The sequence below is a fragment of the Cherax quadricarinatus genome, chromosome 43, assembly GCF_038502225.1.
Source record: "Cherax quadricarinatus isolate ZL_2023a chromosome 43, ASM3850222v1, whole genome shotgun sequence".
NCBI classification, from domain to species: Eukaryota; Metazoa; Arthropoda; class Malacostraca; order Decapoda; family Parastacidae; genus Cherax; species Cherax quadricarinatus.
Genome location: NC_091334.1, coordinates 20,377,936 through 20,401,789, shown reverse-complemented (window position 1 = coordinate 20,401,789; position 23,854 = coordinate 20,377,936). Strand labels below are relative to the sequence as shown.

Sequence of the window (23,854 nt, the reverse complement as noted above, 5' to 3'; positions counted from 1 at the left end):
CTGCTTGAAGACAGCCAGGGGCCTATTGGTAATCCCCCTTATGTATGCTGGGAGGCAGTTGAACAGTCTTTGGCCCCTGACACTTATTGTGTTGTCTCTTATCGTGCTAATGACACCCCTGCTTTTCATCGGGGGGATGTTGCATCGTCTGCCGAGTCTTTTGCTATCGTAGGGAGTGATTTTCATGAGCAAGTTTGGTACTAGTCCCTCTATTATTTTTCAAGTGCATATAATCATGTATCTCTTCCACCTGCATTCCAGGGAGTACAGGTTCAGGAATTTCAAGCTACTGGGGATCGAACCATGGACCTCAGAGTGTGAGCTCGGCAGCTCTTGGCTTCTGAGCTGATTTCTCTTGGGTTAAGCAGTAAGTTATAATTATAATCATAATTATAAAAATAACTGAGCTGAGTTCCAGCAAGCGTGTTAGATAGGAGTGAATGGAGACGAATGATACTTGGAACCTGACGATCTGTTGGAGTGTGAGCAGGGTAATATTTAGTGAAGGGATTCAGGGAAACCGGTTATTTTCATATAGTAAGACTTGAGTCCTGGAAATGGGAAGTACAATGCCTGCACTTTAAAGGAGGGGTTTGGGATACTGGCAGTTTGGAGGGATATGTTGTGTATCTTTATACGTATATGCTTCTAAACTGTTGTATTCTGAGCACCTCTGCAAAAGAAGTGATAATGTGTGAGTGTGGTGAAAGTGTTGAATGATGATGAAAGTATTTTCTTTTTGGGGATTTTCAGATGACAGCAAGGAAATGAGTGAGCTACTCAAGTCCCAATATGACTCAGTTTTTAGCAAGCCGCTAACCAGACTGAGAGTCGAAGATCAAAATGAATTTTTTATGAGAGAGCCACAAAATTTGATTAACACAAGCCTATCCGATGTTATCCTGACACCAAATGACTTCGAACAGGCGATAAATGACATGCCCATGCACTCTGCCCCAGGGCCAGACTCATGGAACTCTGTGTTCATCAAGAACTGCAAGAAGCCCCTATCACGAGCCTTTTCCATCCTATGGAGAGGGAGCATGGACACGGGGGTCGTCCCACAGTTACTAAAAACAACAGACATAGCCCCACTCCACAAAGGGGGCAGTAAAGCAACAGCAAAGAACTACAGACCAATAGCACTAACATCCCATATCATAAAAATCTTTGAAAGGGTCCTAAGAAGCAAGATCACCACCCATCTAGAAACCCATCAGTTACACAACCCAGGGCAACATGGGTTTAGAACAGGTCGCTCCTGTCTGTCTCAACTATTGGATCACTACGACAAGGTCCTAAATGCACTAGAAGACAAAAAGAATGCAGATGTAATATATACAGACTTTGCAAAAGCCTTCAACAAGTGTGACCATGGCGTAATAGCGCACAAAATGCGTGCTAAAGGAATAACAGGAAAAGTCGGTCGATGGATCTATAATTTCCTCACTAACAGAACACAGAGAGTAGTCGTCAACAGAGTAAAGTCCGAGGCAGCTACGGTGAAAAGCTCTGTTCCACAAGGCACAGTACTCGCTCCCATCTTGTTCCTCATCCTCATATCCGACATAGACAAGGATGTCAGCCACAGCACCGTGTCTTCCTTTGCAGATGACACCCGAATCTGCATGACAGTGTCTTCCATTGCAGACACTGCAAAGCTCCAGGCGGACATCAACCAAATCTTTCAGTGGGCTGCAGAAAACAATATGAAGTTCAACGATGAGAAATTTCAATTACTCAGATATGGTAAACATGAGGAAATTAAATCTTCATCAGAGTACAAAACAAATTCTGGCCACAAAATAGAGCGAAACACCAACGTCAAAGACCTGGGAGTGATCATGTCGGAGGATCTCACCTTCAAGGACCATAACATTGTATCAATCGCATCTGCTAGAAAAATGACAGGATGGATAATGAGAACCTTCAAAACTAGGGAGGCCAAGCCCATGATGACACTCTTCAGGTCATTTGTTCTATCTAGGCTGGAATATTGCTGCACACTAACAGCACCTTTCAAGGCAGGTGAAATTGCCGACCTAGAATAATGTACAGAGAACTTTCACGGCACGCATAACGGAGATAAAACACCTCAATTACTGGGAGCGCTTGAGGTTCCTGAACCTGTATTCCCTGGAATGCAGGAGGGAGAGATACATGATTATATACACCTGGAAAATCCTAGAGGGACTAGTACCGAACTTGCACACGAAAATCACTCACTACGAAAGCAAAAGACTTGGCAGACGATGCACCATCCCCCCAATGAAAAGCAGGGGCGTCACTAGCATGTTAAGAGACCATACAATAAGTGTCAGGGGCCCGAGACTGTTCAACTGCCTCCCAGCACACATAAGGGGGATTACCAACAGACCCCTGGCAGTCTTCAAGCTGGCACTGGACAAGCACCTAAAGTCAGTTCCTGATCAGCCGGGCTGTGGCTCGTACGTTGGTTTGCGTGCAGCCAGCAGCAACAGCCTGGTTGATCAGGCTCTGATCCACCAGGAGGCCTGGTCACAGACCGGGCCACGGGGGCGTTGACCCCCGGAACTCTCCAGGTAAACTCCAGGTCACCCTGCCTCGGTGGGAGACGGCCGACTTGTTGAAAAAAAAAAAAACTGAGTTGCGGCAGGACTCACTCACTCTCTCTCTCTCTCTCTCTCTCTCTCTCTCTCTCTCTCTCTCTCTCTCTCTCTCTCTCACTCACTCACTCATCAACCAAAGAATTGCTGCAACACATGGATGCCTGGCAAACCTAAGAACAGCGTTGAGACACTTCAGTCAGGAGTCATTCAAGACACTCCGTCAGGCCCATATTGGAGTATACTGCACCAGTCTGGAACCCACACCTGGTCAAGCACGTCAAGAAATTAGAGAAAGTGCAAAGGTTTGCAACAAGACTAGTCCTGGAGCTAAGGGGAATGTCCTATGAGGAGAGGTTAAGGGAAATCAACCTGACAACACTGAAGGACAGGAGGGATAGAGGGGATATGATAATGACATAAGATACTGGGAGGAAATAACTAGGTGGATAGGGACAGAATGTTCCCGAGATGTGACACAGCAACAAGGGCTCACAATTGGAAGTTGAAAACTCAGATGAGTTACAGGGATGTTAGGAAGTATTTTTTTTAGCCACGAAGTTGTCTGTAAGTGGAACAATCTGGAGAGTGATATAGTGTAGGCAGGATCTATACATAGCTTTAACAAGAGGTATGATAAAGCTCAAGGAGCAGGGAGAGAGTGGACCTAGTAGTGACTAGCAAAGAAGTGGACCATGAGCTGTGACTCAACCCCTGCAACCACAACTAAGTAAGCACACATAACAATAATTATTATAATAGTAGTAATAACGATAATAATATAATAACAACAATAATAACGATAATAATAATAATAATAATAATAATAATAATAATAATAATAATAATATAGGAGTGGTGATGCCATCTGTCGGCGTGTTGGGGAGTTAGCTGCCACAACAAACACAGGTCATTCTCCCTCACTCCCTCCATCACTTCTCCCTGGTTCTCCCTCACCATGGCCTCCAAGAACCTCACTCACATCTTCATGATCATGAGGGACAAGGCCATCCAGAGGAGGAACATGTACAAGCGTGTGGAGGTGAGAGAGACCAGTGTCGTGGCACAACCTGCTGCTCATCACCCTTGATACATCATAGACTTAGTCACTGTAGCTTGATACATCATAGACTTAGTCACTGTAGCTTGATACATCATAGACTTAGTCACTGTAGCTTGATACATCATAGACTTAGTCACTGTAGCTTGATACATCATAGACTTAGTCACTGTAGCTTGATACATCATAGACTTCGTCACCGTAGCTTGATACATCATAGACTTAGTCACCGTAGCTTGATACATCATAGACTTAGTCACTGTAGCTTGATACATCATAGACTTCGTCACCGTAGCTTGATACATCATAGACTTCGTCACCGTAGCTTGATACATCATAGACTTAGTCACTGTAGCTTGATACATCATAGACTTAGTCACCGTAGCTTGATACATCATAGACTTAGTCACCGTAGCTTGATACATCATAGACTTAGTCACTGTAGCTTGATACATCATAGACTTCGTCACCGTAGCTTGATACATCATAGACTTCGTCACCGTAGCTTGATACATCATAGACTTAGTCACTGTAGCTTGATACATCATAGACTTCGTCACCGTAGCTTGATACATCATAGACTTAGTCACCGTAGCTTGATACATCATAGACTTAGTCACTGTAGCTTGATACATCATAGACTTCGTCACCGTAGCTTGATACATCATAGACTTCGTCACCGTAGCTTGATACATCATAGACTTAGTCACCGTAGCTTGATACATCATAGACTTAGTCACTGTAGCTTGATACATCATAGACTTAGTCACCGTAGCTTGATACATCATAGACTTAGTCACTGTAGCTTGATACATCATAGACTTAGTCACCGTAGCTTGATACATCATAGACTTAGTCACTGTAGCTTGATACATCATAGACTTCGTCACCGTAGCTTGATACATCATAGACTTAGTCACCGTAGCTTGATACATCATAGACTTAGTCACCATAGCTTGATACATCATAGACTTAGTCACTGTAGCTTGATACATCATAGACTTAGTCACTGTAGCTTGATACATCATAGACTTAGTCACCGTAGCTTGATACATCATAGACTTAGTCACTGTAGCTTGATACATCATAGACTTAGTCACTGTAGCTTGATACATCATAGACTTAGTCACTGTAGCTTGATACATCATAGACTTCGTCACCGTAGCTTGATACATCATAGACTTAGTCACCGTAGCTTGATACATCATAGACTTAGTCACCATAGCTTGATACATCATAGACTTAGTCACTGTAGCTTGATACATCATAGACTTAGTCACTGTAGCTTGATACATCATAGACTTAGTCACTGTAGCTTGATACATCATAGACTTAGTCACTGTAGCTTGATACATCATAGACTTAGTCACTGTAGCTTGATACATCATAGACTTAGTCACCGTAGCTTGATACATCATAGACTTAGTCACTGTAGCTTGATACATCATAGATTTAGTCACTGTAGCTTGATACATCATAGACTTAGTCACTGTAGCTTGATACATCATAGACTTCGTCACCGTAGCTTGATACATCATAGACTTAGTCACCGTAGCTTGATACATCATAGACTTAGTCACCATAGCTTGATACATCATAGACTTAGTCACTGTAGCTTGATACATCATAGACTTAGTCACTGTAGCTTGATACATCATAGACTTAGTCACTGTAGCTTGATACATCATAGACTTAGTCACTGTAGCTTGATACATCATAGACTTAGTCACTGTAGCTTGATACATCATAGACTTAGTCACTGTAGCTTGATACATCATAGACTTAGTCACCGTAGCTTGATACATCATAGACTTAGTCACTGTAGTTTCATACATCATAGACTTAGTCACCGTAGCTTGATACATCATAGACTTAGTCACTGTAGTTTCATACATCATAGACTTAGTCACCGTAGCTTGATAGATGATAGATTTAGTCACCGTAGTTTGATAGATGATAGATTTAGTCACTGTAGCTTGATAGATGATAGATTTAGTCACCGTAGCTTGATAGAGGATAGATTTAGTCACTGTAGCTTGATAGAGGATAGACTTAGTCATCGTAGCTTGATACATCATAGACTTAGTCACTGTAGTTTCATACATCATAGACTTAGTCACTGTAGCTTGATACATCATAGACTTAGTCACTGTAGTTTCATACATCATAGACTTAGTCACTGTAGCTTGATACATCATAGACTTAGTCACTGTAGTTTCATACATCATAGACTTAGTCACTGTAGTTTCATACATCATAGACTTAGTCACCATAGCTTGATACATCATAGACTTAGTCACTGTAGCTTGATAGATGATAGATTTAGTCACCGTAGCTTGATAGATGATAGATTTAGTCACCGTAGGTTGATAGATGATAGATTTAGGCACCCTAGCTTGATAGAGGATAGATTTAGTCACCGTAGCTTGATAGATGATAGATTTAGTTACCGTAGCTTGATAGATGATAGATTTAGTCACCGTAGCTTGATAGATGATAGATTTAGTCACCGTAGCTTGATAGATGATAGATTTAGTCACTGTAGCTTGATAGATGATAGATTTAGTCACCTGGGGTGCCAGGTGTAAATGATAATGGGAGCCCTTTGATTGAACTTTGTATAGAAAGGGGTTTAGTTATAGGTAATACATATTTTAAGAAAAAGAGGATAAATAAGTATACAAGATATGTTGTAGGGCGAAATGACAGTAGTTTGTTGGATTATGTATTGGTAGATAAAAGACTGTTGAGTAGACTTCAGGATGTACATGTTTATAGAGGGGCCACAGATATATCAGATCACTTTCTAGTTGTAGCTACACTGAGAGTAAAAGGTAGATGGGATACAAGGAGAATAGAAGCATCAGGGAAGAGAGAGGTGAAGGTTTATAAACTAAAAGAGGAGGCAGTTAGGGTAAGATATAAACAGCTATTGGAGGATAGATGGGCTAATGAGAGCATAGGCAATGGGGTCGAAGAGGTATGGGGTAGGTTTAAAAATGTAGTGTTAGAGTGTTCAGCAGAAGTTTGTGGTTACAGGAAAGTGGGTGCGGGAGGGAAGAGGAGTGATTGGTGGAATGATGATGTAAAGAGAGTAGTAAGGGAGAAAAAGTTAGCATATGAGAAGTTTTTACAAAGTAGAAGTGATGCAAGGAGGGAAGAGTATATGGAGAAAAAGAGAGAGGTTAAGAGAGTGGTGAAGCAATGTAAAAAGAGTGCAAATGAGAGAGTGGATGAGATGTTATCAACAAATTTTGTTGAAAATAAGAAAAAGTTTTGGAGTGAGATTAGGATTGCTGGTTTCTTTTTCTTTCTCATAAACACGCTAGATAACAGGGATATCTTGCTACTCCTACTTACACTTTGGTCACACTTCACAGACACGCACATGCATATATATATATACATACATCTAGGTTTTTCTCCTTTTTCTAAATAGCTCTTGTTCTTTTTTATTTCTTCTATTGTCCATGGGGAAGTGGAAAAGAATCTTTCCTCCGTAAGCCATGCGTGTCGTATGAGGCGACTAAAATGCCGGGAGCAATGGGCTAGTAACCCCTTCTCCTGTATACATTTACTGAAAAAGAGAAGAAGAAAAACTTTATAAAACTGGGATGCTTAAATGTGCGTGGATGTAGTGCGGATGACAAGAAACAGATGATTGCTGATGTTATGAATGAAAAGAAGTTGGATGTCCTGGCTCTAAGCGAAACAAAGCTGAAGGGGGTAGGAGAGTTTCAGTGGGGGGAAATAAATGGGATTAAATCTGGAGTATCTGAGAGAGTTAGAGCAAAGGAAGGGGTAGCAGTAATGTTAAATGATCAGTTATGGAAGGAGAAGAGAGAATATGAATGTGTAAATTCAAGAATTATGTGGATTAAAGTAAAGGTTGGATGCGAGAAGTGGGTCATAATAAGCGTGTATGCACCTGGAGAAGAGAGGAATGCAGAGGAGAGAGAGAGATTTTGGGAGATGTTAAGTGAATGTATAGGAGCCTTTGAACCAAGTGAGAGAGTAATTGTGGTAGGGGACCTGAATGCTAAAGTAGGAGAAACTTTTAGAGAAGGTGTGGTAGGTAAGTTTGGGGTGCCAGGTGTAAATGATAATGGGAGCCCTTTGATTGAACTTTGTATAGAAAGGGGTTTAGTTATAGGTAATACATATTTTAAGAAAAAGAGGATAAATAAGTATACAAGATATGATGTAGGGCGAAATGACAGTAGTTTGTTGGATTATGTATTGGTAGATAAAAGACTGCTGAGTAGACTTCAGGATGTACATGTTTATAGAGGGGCCACAGATATATCAGATCACTTTCTAGTTGTAGCTACACTGAGAGTAAAAGGTAGATGGGATACAAGGAGAATAGAAGCATCAGGGAAGAGAGAGGTGAAGGTTTATAAACTAAAAGAGGAGGCAGTTAGGGTAAGATATAAACAGCTATTGGAGGATAGATGGGCTAATGAGAGCATAGGCAATGGGGTCGAAGAGGTATGGGGTAGGATTAAAAATGTAGTGTTAGAGTGTTCAGCAGAAGTTTTTGGTTACAGGAAAGTGGGTGCAGGAGGGAAGAGGAGCGATTGGTGGAATGATGATGTAAAGAGAGTAGTAAGGGAGAAAAAGTTAGCATATGAGAAGTTTTTACAAAGTAGAAGTGATGCAAGGAGGGAAGAGTATATGGAGAAAAAGAGAGAGGTTAAGAGAGTGGTGAAGCAATGTAAAAAGAGAGCAAATGAGAGAGTGGGTGAGATGTTATCAACAAATTTTGTTGAAAATAAGAAAAAGTTTTGGAGTGAGATTAACAAGTTAAGAAAGCCTAGAGAACAAATGGATTTGTCAGTTAAAAATAGGAGAGGAGAGTTATTAAATGGAGAGTTAGAGGTATTGGGAAGATGGAGGGAATATTTTGAGGAATTGTTAAATGTTGATGAAGATAGGGAAGCTGTGATTTCGTGTATAGGGCAAGGAGGAATAACATCTTGTAGGAGTGAGGAAGAGCCAGTTGTGAGTGTGGGGGAAGTTCATGAGGCAGTAGGTAAAATGAAAGGGGGTAAGGCAGCCGGGATTGATGGGATAAAGATAGAAATGTTAAAAGCAGGTGGGGATATAGTTTTGGAGTGGTTGGTGCAATTATTTAATAAATGTATGGAAGAGGGTAAGGTACCTAGGGATTGGCAGAGAGCATGCATAGTTCCTTTGTATAAAGGCAAAGGGGATAAAAGAGAGTGCAAAAATTATAGGGGGATAAGTCTGTTGAGTGTACCTGGTAAAGTGTATGGTAGAGTTATAATTGAAAGAATTAAGAGTGAGACGGAGAATAGGATAGCAGATGAACAAGGAGGCTTTAGGAAAGGTAGGGGGTGTGTGGACCAGGTGTTTACAGTGAAACATATAAGTGAACAGTATTTAGATAAGGCTAAAGAGGTCTTTGTGGCATTTATGGATTTGGAAAAGGCGTATGACAGGGTGGATAGGGGGGCAATGTGGCAGATGTTGCAAGTGTATGGTATAGGAGGTAGGTTACTGAAAGCAGTGAAGAGTTTTTACGAGGATAGTGAGGCTCAAGTTAGAGTATGTAGGAAAGAGGGAAATTTTTTCCCAGTAAAAGTAGGCCTTAGACAAGGATGTGTGATGTCACCGTGGTTGTTTAATATATTTATAGATGGGGTTGTAAGAGAAGTAAATGCGAGGGTCTTGGCAAGAGGCGTGGAGTTAAAAGATAAAGAATCACACACAAAGTGGGAGTTGTCACAGCTGCTCTTTGCTGATGACACTGTGCTCTTGGGAGATTCTGAAGAGAAGTTGCAGAGATTGGTGGATGAATTTGGTAGGGTGTGCAAAAGAAGAAAATTAAAGGTGAATACAGGAAAGAGTAAGGTTATGAGGATAACAAAAAGATTAGGTGATGAAAGATTGAATATCAGATTGGAGGGAGAGAGTATGGAGGAGGTGAACGTATTCAGATATTTGGGAGTGGACGTGTCAGCGGATGGGTCTATGAAAGATGAGGTGAATCATAGAATTGATGAGGGAAAAAGAGTGAGTGGTGCACTTAGGAGTCTGTGGAGACAAAGAACTTTGTCCTTGGAGGCAAAGAGGGGAATGTATGAGAGTATAGCTTTACCAACGCTCTTATATGGGTGTGAAGCGTGGGTGATGAATGTTGCAGCGAGGAGAAGGCTGGAGGCAGTGGAGATGTCATGTCTGAGGGCAATGTGTGGTGTGAATATAATGCAGAGAATTCGTAGTTTGGAAGTTAGGAGGAGGTGCGGGATTACCAAAACTGTTGTCCAGAGAGCTGAGGAAGGGTTGTTGAGGTGGTTCGGACATGTAGAGAGAATGGAGCGAAATAGAATGACTTCAAGAGTGTATCAGTCTGTAGTGGAAGGAAGGCGGGGTAGGGGTCGGCCTAGGAAAGGTTGGAGGGAGGGGGTAAAGGAGGTTTTGTGTGCGAGGGGCTTGGACTTCCAGCAGGCATGCATGAGCGTGTTTGATAGGAGTGAATGGAGACAAATGGTTTTTAATACTTGACGTGCTGTTGGAGTGTGAGCAAAGTAACATTTATGAAGGGATTCAGGGAAACCGGCAGGCCGGACTTGAGTCCTGGAGATGGGAAGTACAGTGCCTGCACTCTGAAGGAGGGGTGTTAATGTTGCAGTTTAAAAACTGTAGTGTAAAGCACCCTTCTGGCAAGACAGTGATGGAGTGAATGATGGTGAAAGTTTTTCTTTTTCGGGCCACCCTGCCTTGGTGGGAATCTGCCAGTGTGATAATAATAAAAAATAATAATAGCTTGATAGATGATAGATTTAGTCACCGTAGCTTGATAGATGATAGATTTAGTCACTGTAGCTTGATAGATGAAAGATTTAGTCACCGTAGTTTGATAGATTTAAGTCACCGTAGCTTGATAGATGATAGATTTGTCACCGTAGCTTGATAGATGATAGATTTAAGTCACCATAGCTTGATAGATGATAGATTTAAGTCACCGTAGCTTGATAGATGATAGATTTAAGTCACCGTAGCTTGATAGATGATAGATTTAAGTCACCGTAGGGTGATAGATGATAGATTTAAGTCACTGTAGCTTGATAGATGATAGATTTAAGTCACCGTAGCTTGATAGATTATAGATTTAAATCACCGTAGCTTGATAGATGATAGATTTAGTCACCATAGCTTGATAGATGTTAGATTTAAGTCACCGTAGCTTGATAAATGATAGATTTAAGTCACCGTAGCTTGATAGATGATAGATTTAACTCATCGTAACTTGATAGATTAGAGTTACCATAGGTTGATAGATTTAAGTCACTGTAGCTTCATACATATGTCACCTTAGCTTCTTAGATGATAGAATTAAGTCACCTTAGCCATATAGATATACGTATTTAAGTCACCATAGCCTCATAGATGATAGATTTATTCACCTTAGCATGATTTTTGTAGTTTTTACAATAAAAAGGTTTATCAAATCAGGAAGTAAGTTTATTCAGGTATACACAAATACAGTTACAAAGATTATCATACATAGCAGCATATGTGTAGAGAACCTGGGATAACCCAAAAAAGTCAAACAAAGTGACTTATTTCCATCTGCAATGTAACCCTAGGTTTTCTGAATATTCTTCACTTTACATAATGCTGATTTTCATATTGCTCCAATTTTCATATGAATGTATGAGAGTAAAGTGATACTAACACTATTATATGAGTGTGAAGCTTGGGTTGTGAATGTTTAAGCAAGGAGGAAGCTGGAAGCATCGGAAATGTCATGTCTGAGGGCAATCTGATGTGTGAATGTTATGCAGAGAATGCATAGTTTGGATATTAGAAGATGTGGGGTTACTAAAAGTATTATCCAGATGGCTGAGGAGGAGCTATTGAGGTGGTTTGGGCACTTAGAGGGGATGAAGCAAAATAGGATGACTTGGTGGATGTATAAATATGTAGTGGAGGGAAGGTGGGGTAGGGGGTTATCCTAGGAAAGGTTGGAGGGAGAGGATAAAGGAGGTTTTGTATCCAGCAGGCATACATTGTGTAATTTTATAGAGTTAAACAAGATGTTTGTTAATTTTAAAGCATATTTAAGTTTTTATGTCAGGCTTTTTATTTCATTACCACATGTCTGTTGTGTATTGTATCTTGTCATGGCCACCTCCTCTGGAGAGGATCTTGGAAGCAACATGATGTTGGATAAAACAATATTTTGAATGGCAGTTAAAAAACCTGCAACACAGTATATATGGGCATACTGTATTATTACTACACTTATATTGATGCAGGCATATTCCGATCAAGATTCTCTGGTGCACAGCGAAGAGCTAGAGAATGGCCTTGGTGGAATAGGAGATGGCCATCTTCCAGACTGGGCAGGGATGGTAGAGGAAGTTCAGTACAATATCATCACACTGAAAGAAAAGACAAAGCGAGTGGCAGCCCTGCAGAGCTACTTGGTAAGGCGGCCTTCACTGGATGACAATACAGAGGAAGAACGGCAGTTGACGGCACACAACAATGAAATTAGACGGGTTTGTATGTATTTTTTTTTGTAAATTTTTTTTTAGCATTATTTTATTTTTATTTTATTAACACATCAGCCTTCTCCCACGAATGCAGGGTGCCCCCAAAAAGAAAAACTTTCATCACCATTCACTCCATCACTGTCTTGCCAGAGGTGCACTTACACTACAGTTATAAAACTGCAACATTAACGCCCCTCCTTCAGAGTGCAGACACTGCACTTCCCATCTCCTGGACTCAAGTCCAGCCTGCCGGTTTCCCTGACTCCCTTCATAAATGTTACCCTGCTCACACTCGACAGCATGTCAAACCCTAAAAACCATTTGTCTCCATTTGCTCCTATCTAACATGCTAACGCATGCTTCCTGGAAGTCAAAGCCCCTCGCACACAAAACCTCCTTTACGTTCTTCCTCCAACCTTTCCTAGGCCAACCCCTACCTCGCCTTTCCTCCACTACAGATTTATTTATTTATTTATTTAGAAATTTTAGCATACATACAGAGGTACAAAAAAATACAGGTAAGAGCAGCATGCCAAAGCCACTTATATGCATAGCATTACGGGCTGGCTTAAAATTAACTTAAGATTAACTAAGCAATGATGAAATCAGTGATAAGACATTATTGTAAACAGATAACTATAAAATACAAATGAGTATTACAAAGACAGGTCATATGGTTGCATACATTACTGTACATTCAGTAGAATGGAGTATTCTGTCAGGTAGTGTATTTAAAAAAAATAACAAAGTTAGGTTTAACATTTGTGTGATATAATTGTGAGTAACATTTAGGATATACAATTTATATGGTTCAGTTATTCAGTATTTATTTGGTTTTGAGTGAGTAAGTGAACTTTGAGAAGAGACTTGAATTTATAAACAGGTAGTGTTTCTTTTATATTTACAGGTAATGAATTCCAGATTTTAGGGCCTTTTATGTGCATTGAGTTTTTGCATAGCGTGAGATGGACACGAGGAACATCAAAGAGTGATCTGTGCCTTGTATTATGGTCATGTGTTCTGTTGAGGTTGGCAAGATGTTTGAGGGGAGGGTTAATATCAGAGTTAAGTGTTCTATGTATGTAATAAGTGCAATAATAAGTATGGATGTTTTGTATGGTGAGTAGGTTGAGTGTTTTGAATATTGGTGGAGTGTGCTGCCTGTAGTGAGAATTTGTTATTCTAACTGCAGCCTTTTGTTGGGTAATTAGTGGTCTGAGATGGTTAGTTGTTGTTGAGCCCCATGCACAAATTCCATAGGTGAGATAGGGGTAAATAAGAGAGTGATAAAGGGCCAGGAGGGCTGACTGGAACATAGTACCGTATCTTCGATAGTATGCCTACAGTCTTGGAAATTTTCTTAGAAATTTGTTGTATATGTGTATGAAATTTGAGTCTATTATCGAGGTGGATTCCTAAGAATTTTCCCTCTGTTAGCTTTGTGATAGGTGATCCGTTTATCGTTATGTTAAGAGGTACATCTGTAGCTCTGCTACCAAACTGAATGAAGTAGGTTTTGTCAATGTTTAGTGTAAGTTTGTTAGTCCTCATCCAGGTAGATATTTTCTGTAATTCGGTGTTTACAGTATTGGCTAGCGTGACTGGGCTCGGGTGAGAGAAGACATATGTGGTGTCATCTGCAAAAAGTGTGGGTTTGAGTAATTGCAAAGCATTTGGTAGGTCATTTATGTATAGGAGAAAGAGAAGAGGGCCAAGGACACTTCCCTGTGGGACACCAACTGTAATTGTTTGTGCGGAAGAGCTTGCCCCATGTGCGTACACATATTGGCTTCTGTTGCTGAGGTAAGACTTGAGGTAGTTGAGGGAGTGCCCTCTAATACCATAGTGTGACAATTTTACGTGGAGCAAGTCATGGTCAACTGTATCAAAAGCTTTACGTAAGTCAATGAAGATCCCCAGTGGGACTTTTTTTTTCTCTATTGCAGTGTATATATGTTCTAGCATGTGTATAATAGCATCATTAGTATTTTTATTAGGCCTGAATCCAAATTGGCAGGGGTTGAGAATGTTATGGGAGATGAGGTAGGAGTAGATTCGTTTATGAATTAATTTTTCGAAGATTTTTGAGAGAGGGTGTAAATTGGATATTGGCCTATAGTTATTCAACTCTGTTTGGTCTCCTCCTTTATGGATCGGGGTGACCCTTGCTATTTTGAGAACTGTAGGGAAGGTGGAGGATTCAATGGATTTGTTAAAGAGTGTTGCAATGATTGGTGATAGTACTTGTGATGCTTTTTTGTATATAAAGGGTGGTAAGGTATTTAAATCTCCTGCCTTGTTTTTCAGTGCGTTGATAATAAGGGAGACTTCGTATGGGTTAGTCGGAGCTAGGAACAGTGTGTTCGAGTAGTTGCCAGTGAGGTAGTCATTTGGTAGGGTATCTGAGCTTGGGATATTATTGGCAAGGTTTTGACCTATAGTGGAGAAGAAATCATTGAGTCTGTTTGCTGTTTCTGTTGGTGGGAGTTGGGGTTCATCTGATTTTGCTAATTTTATTTCGCTATGTCGTGATATCTTTTTTGTTCCCAGAATTTCTGATAGGGTCTTCCAGGTCTTTTTTATATCACCTCGTAAGTTGGATAATCTGTTCTCATAATACAATTTTTTTGCCCTTCTTATCAGGCTGGTTAGGATTGACAAGTAACGTTTTGTTTGGTCTCTGGTTATGTGACCCATTCTGTACTGTTTTTCATATCGGTGTTTTGTATTTATGGATTTGAGAATGCTGGGTGTTAGCCAGGGACTGTTCAGTCTCTTAGCTGTCATCTGTTTAGTTTTTTTAGGGCAGTGCTTGTTATAAAGGTATTGGGTCTTTTTTAGAAAATTATTAAAACATTCGTCAATATCTGTATAGATTTCTAGCTCAGTGTGCCAGTCAATGTTTGTTACTGCTGTTGTGAAGTTATTAATGGCTGCCTCATTGTGAAGTCTGAAGGTGACTTTAGTAGTGTCTTGGGGTATTTTACCAAGAGTTGTTATGAGGAAAGTAGGGTAGTGGTCTGTGGTATTATCTGTAATTATGCCTGATTTTAAAGGGGATATGGTGTTGGTCCAGATGTGGTCAAGTAGGGAAACACTAGTCTCTGTAACTCTTGTAGGTTTTGTTACTGTTGGTAGCAACATGCAGTTACTCATTGTGTTTGTAAATTCAGTAACGTGTGGGTCCTGGTCTTGCAGGAGATTTATATTGAAGTTACCTGAGAGTAGTAAGTGATCTTTGTTCATGCGTGCATCAGTTATCATACTTCCTAGGTTTTGACTAAATTGGCTAATGTTTGATTGTGGAATTCTGTAGATGTTTATCACTGTGAGAGGTTTTTGTAGGTATTTGAATTTGAATTTAGCTATTATATATTCCCCATGTTCATCCCTTGTGCAAGTATTAGTGATACATTCTAGTTGGTCTGAGTAGTATATAGCTGTGCCACCCCCTTGTTGGTCTTGCCTACAGTTGTGTATGGCTGTGTAACCAGGAATGGCATAGACATCTGTAGTATCAGGCTTTAGCCAGGTTTCAGTTAGTGTAATGATGGACATATTGGCATGCAAGGAATTTAGTAATGCTAGGAGGTCATCATAATGCTTGCTTAAAGATCTGATATTGTAGTTAAAGATAGTTATGTTGTTGTTGGCTCTGAGAAGTGCCTTTGATTGTTCTGCTGTGTAGTAATTACGGTAACTGTTTCAATCATTTAAGTCATTAAATAAGAGGTTGGTATCAGGATCAATGCTTGTAATCATAAGATTTGTAGTGAATCTATAGTTAGAATTAAGTAAATAATAAAGTAAATATTCTAAAGCTAAAAAAAAATAGCACCTGAATTATTTAACAAATGTAAAAATAATGAGCTAAGGTAGTTTTTTAAAGCTAAAATAAAGGAGACAATATAAAAGGGACTAAAATAATTTGTGGTGAACAAATAAAGTGATGATCAAATAATGGAGCTTGGGAATATGACAGTAGGTAGTACTTTAAAGGTAATTCTTTAAAGTTAGAATTATAATATAAAATTATAATATAAAAGGGACTACTATAAGTTGTGGTGAACAATAAAGTGGTAATCAAATAAATGAGCTTTGGAGTATAATGGCAAAATAGTGAACTTATTAACTTTAGCACCTGAGAATAGCAGGTGATTCGATTCCTACTCCAGGAAGATCTTATTCTGACTGTGAAGCCACCAGCACCCATCAGTGACTTTGTCATCAACCAAGAATTACTGTATCAAACAGCCGAGTTGGGTACTCCTAGCAGAAGAGTATACCAGTTAGTAATTCCACAGTCACTAGTGAATGTAGCCTTACAGCTAGTTCACGATGTACCAGGTGTTGCACACCCTGGTATGGATCGTTCAGTAAAACAAGCCAGATTGAAATACTTTTGGCCTCGTATGGCAACTGATATTTCTGAGTATGTCAAGAAATGTAGTGTCTGCATGCAACACAAAGGTAATGCTAATGGTCCTAATCCAATCCAAGTGTATCCAACTACTAGCGAACCGTGGGAAAGAGTTGCACTAGATTTGTTAACTAATTTCCAATGTTCCCTCCAGGGCAACAAACATCTGTGTGTTATGGTAGACCATTTCACCAGATATTGTGAGTTAGTTCCTATTGCAGATAAGACTGCCGAGACAGTAGCTAAAGTGTTTAAAGAACGCATTATCTGCAGGCATACCACCCCTAAGTCCCTAGTAACAGATAATGGTGGTGAATTCTGTAATGAGATTCTCGAAAATTTGTGTACCTTGTACAAGATCTCTAAATCCACCATTGTTCCTCATCATCCTGCCTGCAATGGGTTAGCGGAACGAACCAATAAGAAAGTATGTACTTGATGTCTTGAGAGCCACTATCAATCCCAACAGTGAAACTTGGGATGAAGTTATACCTGATGTGCAGTGTGCTATAAATTCTGCTTACAATGTTTCTATAGGTGACACTCCACATTATGCATTGTACGGTGTAGATAAACGTTTGCCTTTTGAGTTGCTATATTCTAATCCGAAACCAAATTACAACCCTGATGATTTTATAGCAACTCGTACCAGCTTAGCTCACAGTGTTTTTAGAAGAATCCGTGAAACACTTCATAAATCAACAGCAGAATTTACAAGAGTCGCTAACACTTGAGCAGAGCCGTCCAAAATCAAAGTAGGTTCGAGAGTTATGCTGACTAACTTTAACAAAACGTCTACAATGCCAAAGCTTGATCAAAAGTTTGTTGGTCCTTATCGAGTAGTTGAACATATCACTGGTAATAAGTATAAGGTTAGAGAAATTAGTACTGGTCAGTATAAAGAATCGCATTTAGATCATATGAAGTTAGCATGTGATGATAATGATGTTCCAACCCAGACTAATGTGACAGACTCTGACAATCCTCCTGATCCTGTACTCTCTACCTCTGATACTCAGTCAGACGATCAACCTGAATGTCGTTATTCCCTATGTACACGACAGGTATTGAGAAATCCTCAAGTATCATTTGTAACTACAAATTCAGATTTGCCCCAAATACGGCATGAGTTAACCAGTACAACAGAGTTTGATCCTCCCAGAGATGACACCCATTCTGCATATGTCAATCTCACCCTAGCAGAGTTGGGGTTAAATGTAAATAACCTGTATATCGAATAATTACAGTATCAACTTATCAGTATTCAAGAATTTTTTTTTTGTGTTCACGTTCTCTCCGAATTCTGAGATTTAACAGTCTAGATTTGAGTGCACCGAATCTGCCTTTCTGTTAAACACTTCTTTCTTTGTATATATTCCTTCCTCAGAATCCGTAGATCACATGAATACAGATCGATCGATCAAATTTTTTTTTATCACTTCTATTGTGTAATCCCAACATTGAGTTTCATTTGATGAGTTGTGCTATATTATGCCTTGTATTGCATTACAGTTTCAGTTACGTAAGCTTCCATTCCAATATTCTACTTATGTATGTTATAATGTTCAATTGTTGTGTACTTTGACATTGTATAGAATCAGCCCAAACCGTACACCTGCCATCTCTAGTTTGTATTAGTTGTATGTCGGGACGACATACGTTAGCGTCGCCGAGCTCTCAGTAGTAGTACCAGTTCCTAGTAACTAGTTACCAGCAACCAGTGTACCAGTAGATGACTCACTACCAACCGTCTGTGTGAATCACTGACTGTTATTCATGTTGCTGCTGACCATAGCATGATTTCAAACACCGCTCACCCTGTAGGCACTGGTGGGTCAGTCTAAGATAGGGAGCAGAGAGAGGCAGGTCGGCTGATGTGCTTCCCATTCTTCCCGTTATATATTATACGTACTACCAGCCTACGTGAGTATTTTTACCCCATCCACGTTATTAAACCCACATGACACTGACAACAAACTGGTATTAGTACAAATATGAAGCTCGTCTTTCTCAACTCAGCAGACAGAAAATCAAGCCTCCACCACATCTTGCACTGAATGATCCATATGTGGTGTGTCATGTCAACAGTTGAAAAACTTTCTGTTTTTGGAATTTTGGATTCTGTACTGTACAAAGAAAACCAAAGTCCTATCAGTACTTATTGGGATACAAATGTTGTTGGCCCCATGATGGCAACATCAGAAATTGCTGTGCTTCATTTTTTTTTTTCAACAAGTCGGCCGTCTCCCACCGAAGCAGGGTGACCCAAAAAGAAAGAAAATCCCCAAAAAGAAAATACTTTCATCATCATTCAACACTTTCACCACACTCACACATAATCACTGTTTTTGCAGAGGTGCTCAGAACACAACAGTTTAGAACCATATAGCACGTATAAAGATACACAACATAGTTTATTAATTTTTTTTTTTCTGGTGTTTTCTAATTTTTAGTATGTTCATGTAAGTTCTGTGGACTGTGACCCTCATATCATTCCTAGTGTCCATATGGTAAGCCCTTGTATACAACACAGTAGTCACACTAAGAATTTCAACAGCATATTGTTTTGAAAAGAGTGATGCACAATTATGTGAACACACAAGCATTCTTTGCCTAACAGGCCTACTTACTATTGTAACATATGCACACACATATACAGGCACTGGTCAGGTTCCCAGAACTATTGCAGTTTGTGGAAGTCTTGGAAACACAGCTCCATATATATTGGTGCTTTACATTCCCATCATATAAAACGTATCCCTGTGCTTTACTGGTTCCAAAGACGTGTGTGCTTAGACGTAACATCTCTTCTGAGCACATTTCTGATAGCATGCAAACAGAAGTGGACATATGGTAGTCTGTTACCAGTCTTGACCTGGTACATTCAGCATTGTAATGTCAATAAGATGGAAGAAAAGTTTCATGTGCCACTTGTAATTAATTGTTCTGAACACAACAAGTGCAAGCTGCATGTCACATTTGTTCACCAAATGCACACTATTTGTGTAATCAATGATACCAGCTGTCAGTCACTTTTGTCAGGCCTCATCTTTTCTGAGAAGTGTAGCACATGCAGAAGCATATACATGTATAGGATAAATCTGTTGACAGGGATGAGATCACTGAATGCTGGGGTACACACAAGGTGGTCAGTTGACCAGAATGCTGCAATATTATGCTATGCACATGTGGCATAAGCATGATTGTGGCAATGAAGAGATGCATCTTTGCCACAGTTGTGTTATTCCTTTTGTGAAGCCATGATCATAGTGAAGCAAATAACAAAAAAGGCACAATACCATGACTGGAACGATACACAAATAACCCGCACATAAAAGAGAGAAGCTTACAACGACGTTTCGGTCCAACTTGGACCATTGACAAAGTCACACTGTGACTTTGTCAATGGTCCAAGTCGGACCGAAATGTTGTCGTAAGCTTCTCTCTTTTATGTGCGGGTTATTTGTGTATAGTGAAGCAAACATGTTATGCATTATGTTCTGGTACTGTAGTATCTGCTGGCTTCTGTCACTCATTTTCATTAGGGGTTTATCAAAATAGAGTTCAAAAAAATCAGGGTCATTGATATTCCCGAAGATAAATTTCAGCTTGAATCCACTGTGTCGTCAAATTGAGGAGGATTGAGCATAGATTGTGAATTCTGCCAATCCCAGACACTGGTGATTACAAATACTTGACTCTTCAAACATAAAGTACTAAAGCCAGCTTTTGTCCCATTTGCACCAAGTAGAACTATTTCCATTGCACTCCCACTTAATATTAGCCATTTAAAATTATAAATTGCTGCTAAACTCACGCCAGGCCTAAAATTTGATATTGACAGAGATGTCCTCTGAAATGCAAAATTATCCTGAATGTAAAGGAAAATTTATTATGCAGACATAGTTTTGTCCATGGGGAAGTGAAACAGAATTCTTCCTCCATAAGCCATGTGTATCGTAAGAGGCGACTAAAATGCCAGGAGCAAGGGGCATGTAACCCCTTCTGTGTGCATTACTTAAGTTAAAAAGAGAAACTTATCTTTTTCTTTTTGAACCACCCTGCCTCAGTGGGATACAGCTGGTTTGCTGAAAAAAAGAAAGAAGTTTTGTTTTACTGTATTTGTGGATTCTGAATTCATAGGATCTCTTAAGAATAAACCCGTGATTAACAGTCACATAAATTATTCTTTAAAGAACTAGATTGACAAATTGCATTTATTTAAATTTTAAGAAAACTTTCAAAACTTTCATCATGAAAGATTAATTTGGAAAACTGTAAAACATTGGACAAAAAGGCAAACTGCTTCAGTGAACGAGAGAGAGATCTGTTGGAAGTAATTGTTTTTCTGATTCCCATTTCCATTAGACGCTGGAGAGATGTCAGATGCTGATGATACAGATCAAGCACAGTGGTGGACAAGGACGAGAAGAAACGCTCAACAAAAATGTTGTCCGAGCCTTAGGGTTTGCCTTACAGGAAGTGAAAAATGAGTTTGTTACAACTTGTTCCGCATTTACTACTTGTAAGTTGTAATTTATTACTCCTGTTTTTTTAGTTACCGTGCCTATATAAATGCTGAACAAATAGTTGCAAGATTAATGAAACAAATATAGGCACTTAGAGACTAACTAAAAGTCATTATATATACTGAAATAATAAATTTTTGTCGTAAAATTCATTGCTCTTCTTGTCGGTGAAATGAGTATACAGTAACAATAAATTCATTATTACAGCTATGAACAACATAAAGAAAACCAGTTCCTTTGTTCATGAAGGTGGTGGTGATTATGACAGTGATTATGGAACATTTGAGGGAGGATCCAACTCTAGTCAGAGTCAGTGAGTACTACATATATTGAAGTCAACACTTTTTTTTAAGAATTACAGTAATCTTAATTTACTAAGTTTCTACAGTGTTTTCATGTCATGCTTCAGGAAGGGTCATCCTTTAAAAATTCGCATCCTTTTCCCTATTTTTTAACCTGTACTGATAAAGACTTGATAAAGACTTTGGTCAGATGTTATATCTACTTAGCTTTGCTCAGTAATAAGTTATAGATCAGTGAATTGAGTTGTGAAATAATTGATCATCTGTGATTCTGTTGTGCTTGATTTGTTTTGCTTATTACTTAATAAAGTTTTACTTACTAAAATCAAATTGGCAGAGCATGGACACAGGAGCAGCTCATGTTTCTGGCTGACAACACTGTTCAAGTGCAAGAAAGGGACAAAGCTGTTCAGCACATACTGCAGTCCACAGTCCAGCTTAACCAACTGTTCCGAGATGTAGCACAACTTGTAGCAGAGCAGGTATATACGAATTTCATTAAAATATATTTTTGTAACTGTTTCCCATCTAGGGAAATACTCGCAAAAGGTATAAATGTCACATTCCAGTATTGCCTCCCTTCCCCTCCCCAGTCTCAATGTCCCTCATCCCACCCCCACTTTCAGAGTACAAGCCTTGTTGTTTCCTGCTTTAAGAATTCATAAGTTGGTTTCAGCCAACTGGTATGAGTAACATCTTTGGGAAGAAGATTGAAGAACCTCAGTGAAAATAAACCACTCTGATGACAGTGACTTTCATGGGTAATCCCAGGTTACTAACCCTCTTTCAGATAATCCAGACACAATCTTCAAAACTCTTTTGTAGGCTTTCCATGCTGCTTGTGCATTGTTTTATAGTTTAACAGCTTTTTGGCCAATTGTATGGTGGTCTGAGAAGAGCATACACATATAACAGCTTCAACATTGTACTGTGTATGAGGTGGGAGGCTAGACTGGCTAGCTGAGTACTCTGGTGATGCTGTAGGTCCCTGCCCAACACATCACACAAAGCCCCTTTAAGATGACAGGGTCAACAACAGTACATTTCTTGTCATATGATACATAAACAAAATACACAATGTACACTGACAATTATGTACAATACTGGAACAATGCTATCTTTATTTTTCTCCTCTGTGCTTTCCTGGTGAGCACAGTGATTGATGGATGGTTATCTGTCAGTTGTGGGGACCCCTCCACACCTTTGGCCCTTTTTGGGGACTGTCTGGAGAGTTTGCACATACTAGGCCTGTCCTTAGACCCACAACATCAATTATGAACCCCACAGAAGGGGCCATAGGTGTGGATGGGTCCTCATGGCTGATGTATGACTGCCCAGCAAGTGTTACACCCTCCAGGAGAGCAGAGTGGAGGGAAAGAAAACCAGCCCAGCTTGCAAGCTTAATTATCAAAGTACATTATAGATTTGTCTATGCATCCCTGAAATTTCAGTTGAAAAGTTAAATACTGTCCAGCTTGTCATCTTAAAAGGGGCACGAGTGATATGATCCAATGAGCAGGTGCTTCTGGCATCACTCAGGCTGCCTGACCAACCAGTCGAGGCTCCTACCATATACGTACTTGAAACAATGTTGTAACATTGTCAATAAATACTGGCTATGTCATCTGCGTATTCTTGCAGACCCCGTGGGCTTGTAATCCTACTCACTGAGTTGTTCAAGAGTGGGTGTTTTCACTGTGGAGTGAAGCTAGGCTGCTCTCTAAAACATTGGCTTCTCCCTAGGCATAGAGGGAAAATATCTCTGTGCATGATAAAATGGCATTTCACACATGTAATGGGTGAGTGAATTGTGAGTCTACTGCATTATTATTTTTGTTTGGGATGGCTTATGGAGATTATGGGAAGGCTGAAGACTATCCTTGGCACTGTCACTGTTGAACATTGCATCAAGGTGCATTACTATATTTGAATAAAATAATTTCCTTTTCTTTTGCAGGGAACTATCTTAGATCGAATAGACTTCAACATAGAACATGCAGCTATTAAAGTGGAAGATGGAGCAAAACAGCTGAAGAAAGCAGAACATTATCAACGCAAGAATCGTAATATGAAGTGCATTTTAGGTCTATCTGGCACTATCATTTTTCTTATTATTCTACTTATAATTGTCAAAACCTAACAATAATATGAATTTTAACTATATACATTATATAGCTTTATTTATTTTTCTTAAGAACACTATTGATATCATTTTTCTTTAATAATGGAATTTTTTTTAATGTTGCTGTGGGTTTGATGACCCTACCAAAATACACTTGGCTTGTTGCTTACACTGTACAGCCTTAAGTACTATAAATCCTGCTTTCCATTTAATAATGGTTGCTCTTCAAAAGAAGCTTGTAGTCAGCAGCAAATGATCTTTTGTCATAATTCCTGTTAGGCAACCTCACAGATACCAGTGATAGCATA

At 39.5% G+C, this 23,854-nt stretch overlaps 1 protein-coding gene across 1 annotated transcript; it reads left to right on the top strand.

Moving 5' to 3' along the window:
- Positions 1–3,456: 3,456 nt before the first annotated feature.
- Syx16 (syntaxin 16) lies at positions 3,457–23,628 on the top strand. Its single transcript, XM_070093651.1, has 6 exons — positions 3,457–3,627; positions 11,934–12,179; positions 20,962–21,118; positions 21,330–21,435; positions 21,762–21,906; positions 23,382–23,628. Exons 1-6 carry the CDS (start codon positions 3,544–3,546, stop codon positions 23,562–23,564), a joined length of 921 nt encoding a protein of 306 aa, XP_069949752.1. The 5' UTR covers positions 3,457–3,543; the 3' UTR covers positions 23,565–23,628.
- Positions 23,629–23,854: the final 226 nt, after the last annotated feature.

What these genes read in the sequence shown, in the direction of transcription:
- Syx16 (XM_070093651.1), top strand. Translation starts at nt 3,544, where the DNA reads ATGGCCTCCAAGAACCTCACTCACATCTTCATGATCATGAGGGACAAG. An exon ending in ACATGTACAAGCGTGTGGAG is followed by an intron (nt 3,628 to 11,933) that starts GTGAGAGAGACC and finishes ATATTGATGCAG; the next exon opens with GCATATTCCGATCAAGATTC. An exon ending in TCCAACTCTAGTCAGAGTCA is followed by an intron (nt 21,436 to 21,761) that starts GTGAGTACTACA and finishes TCAAATTGGCAG; the next exon opens with AGCATGGACACAGGAGCAGC.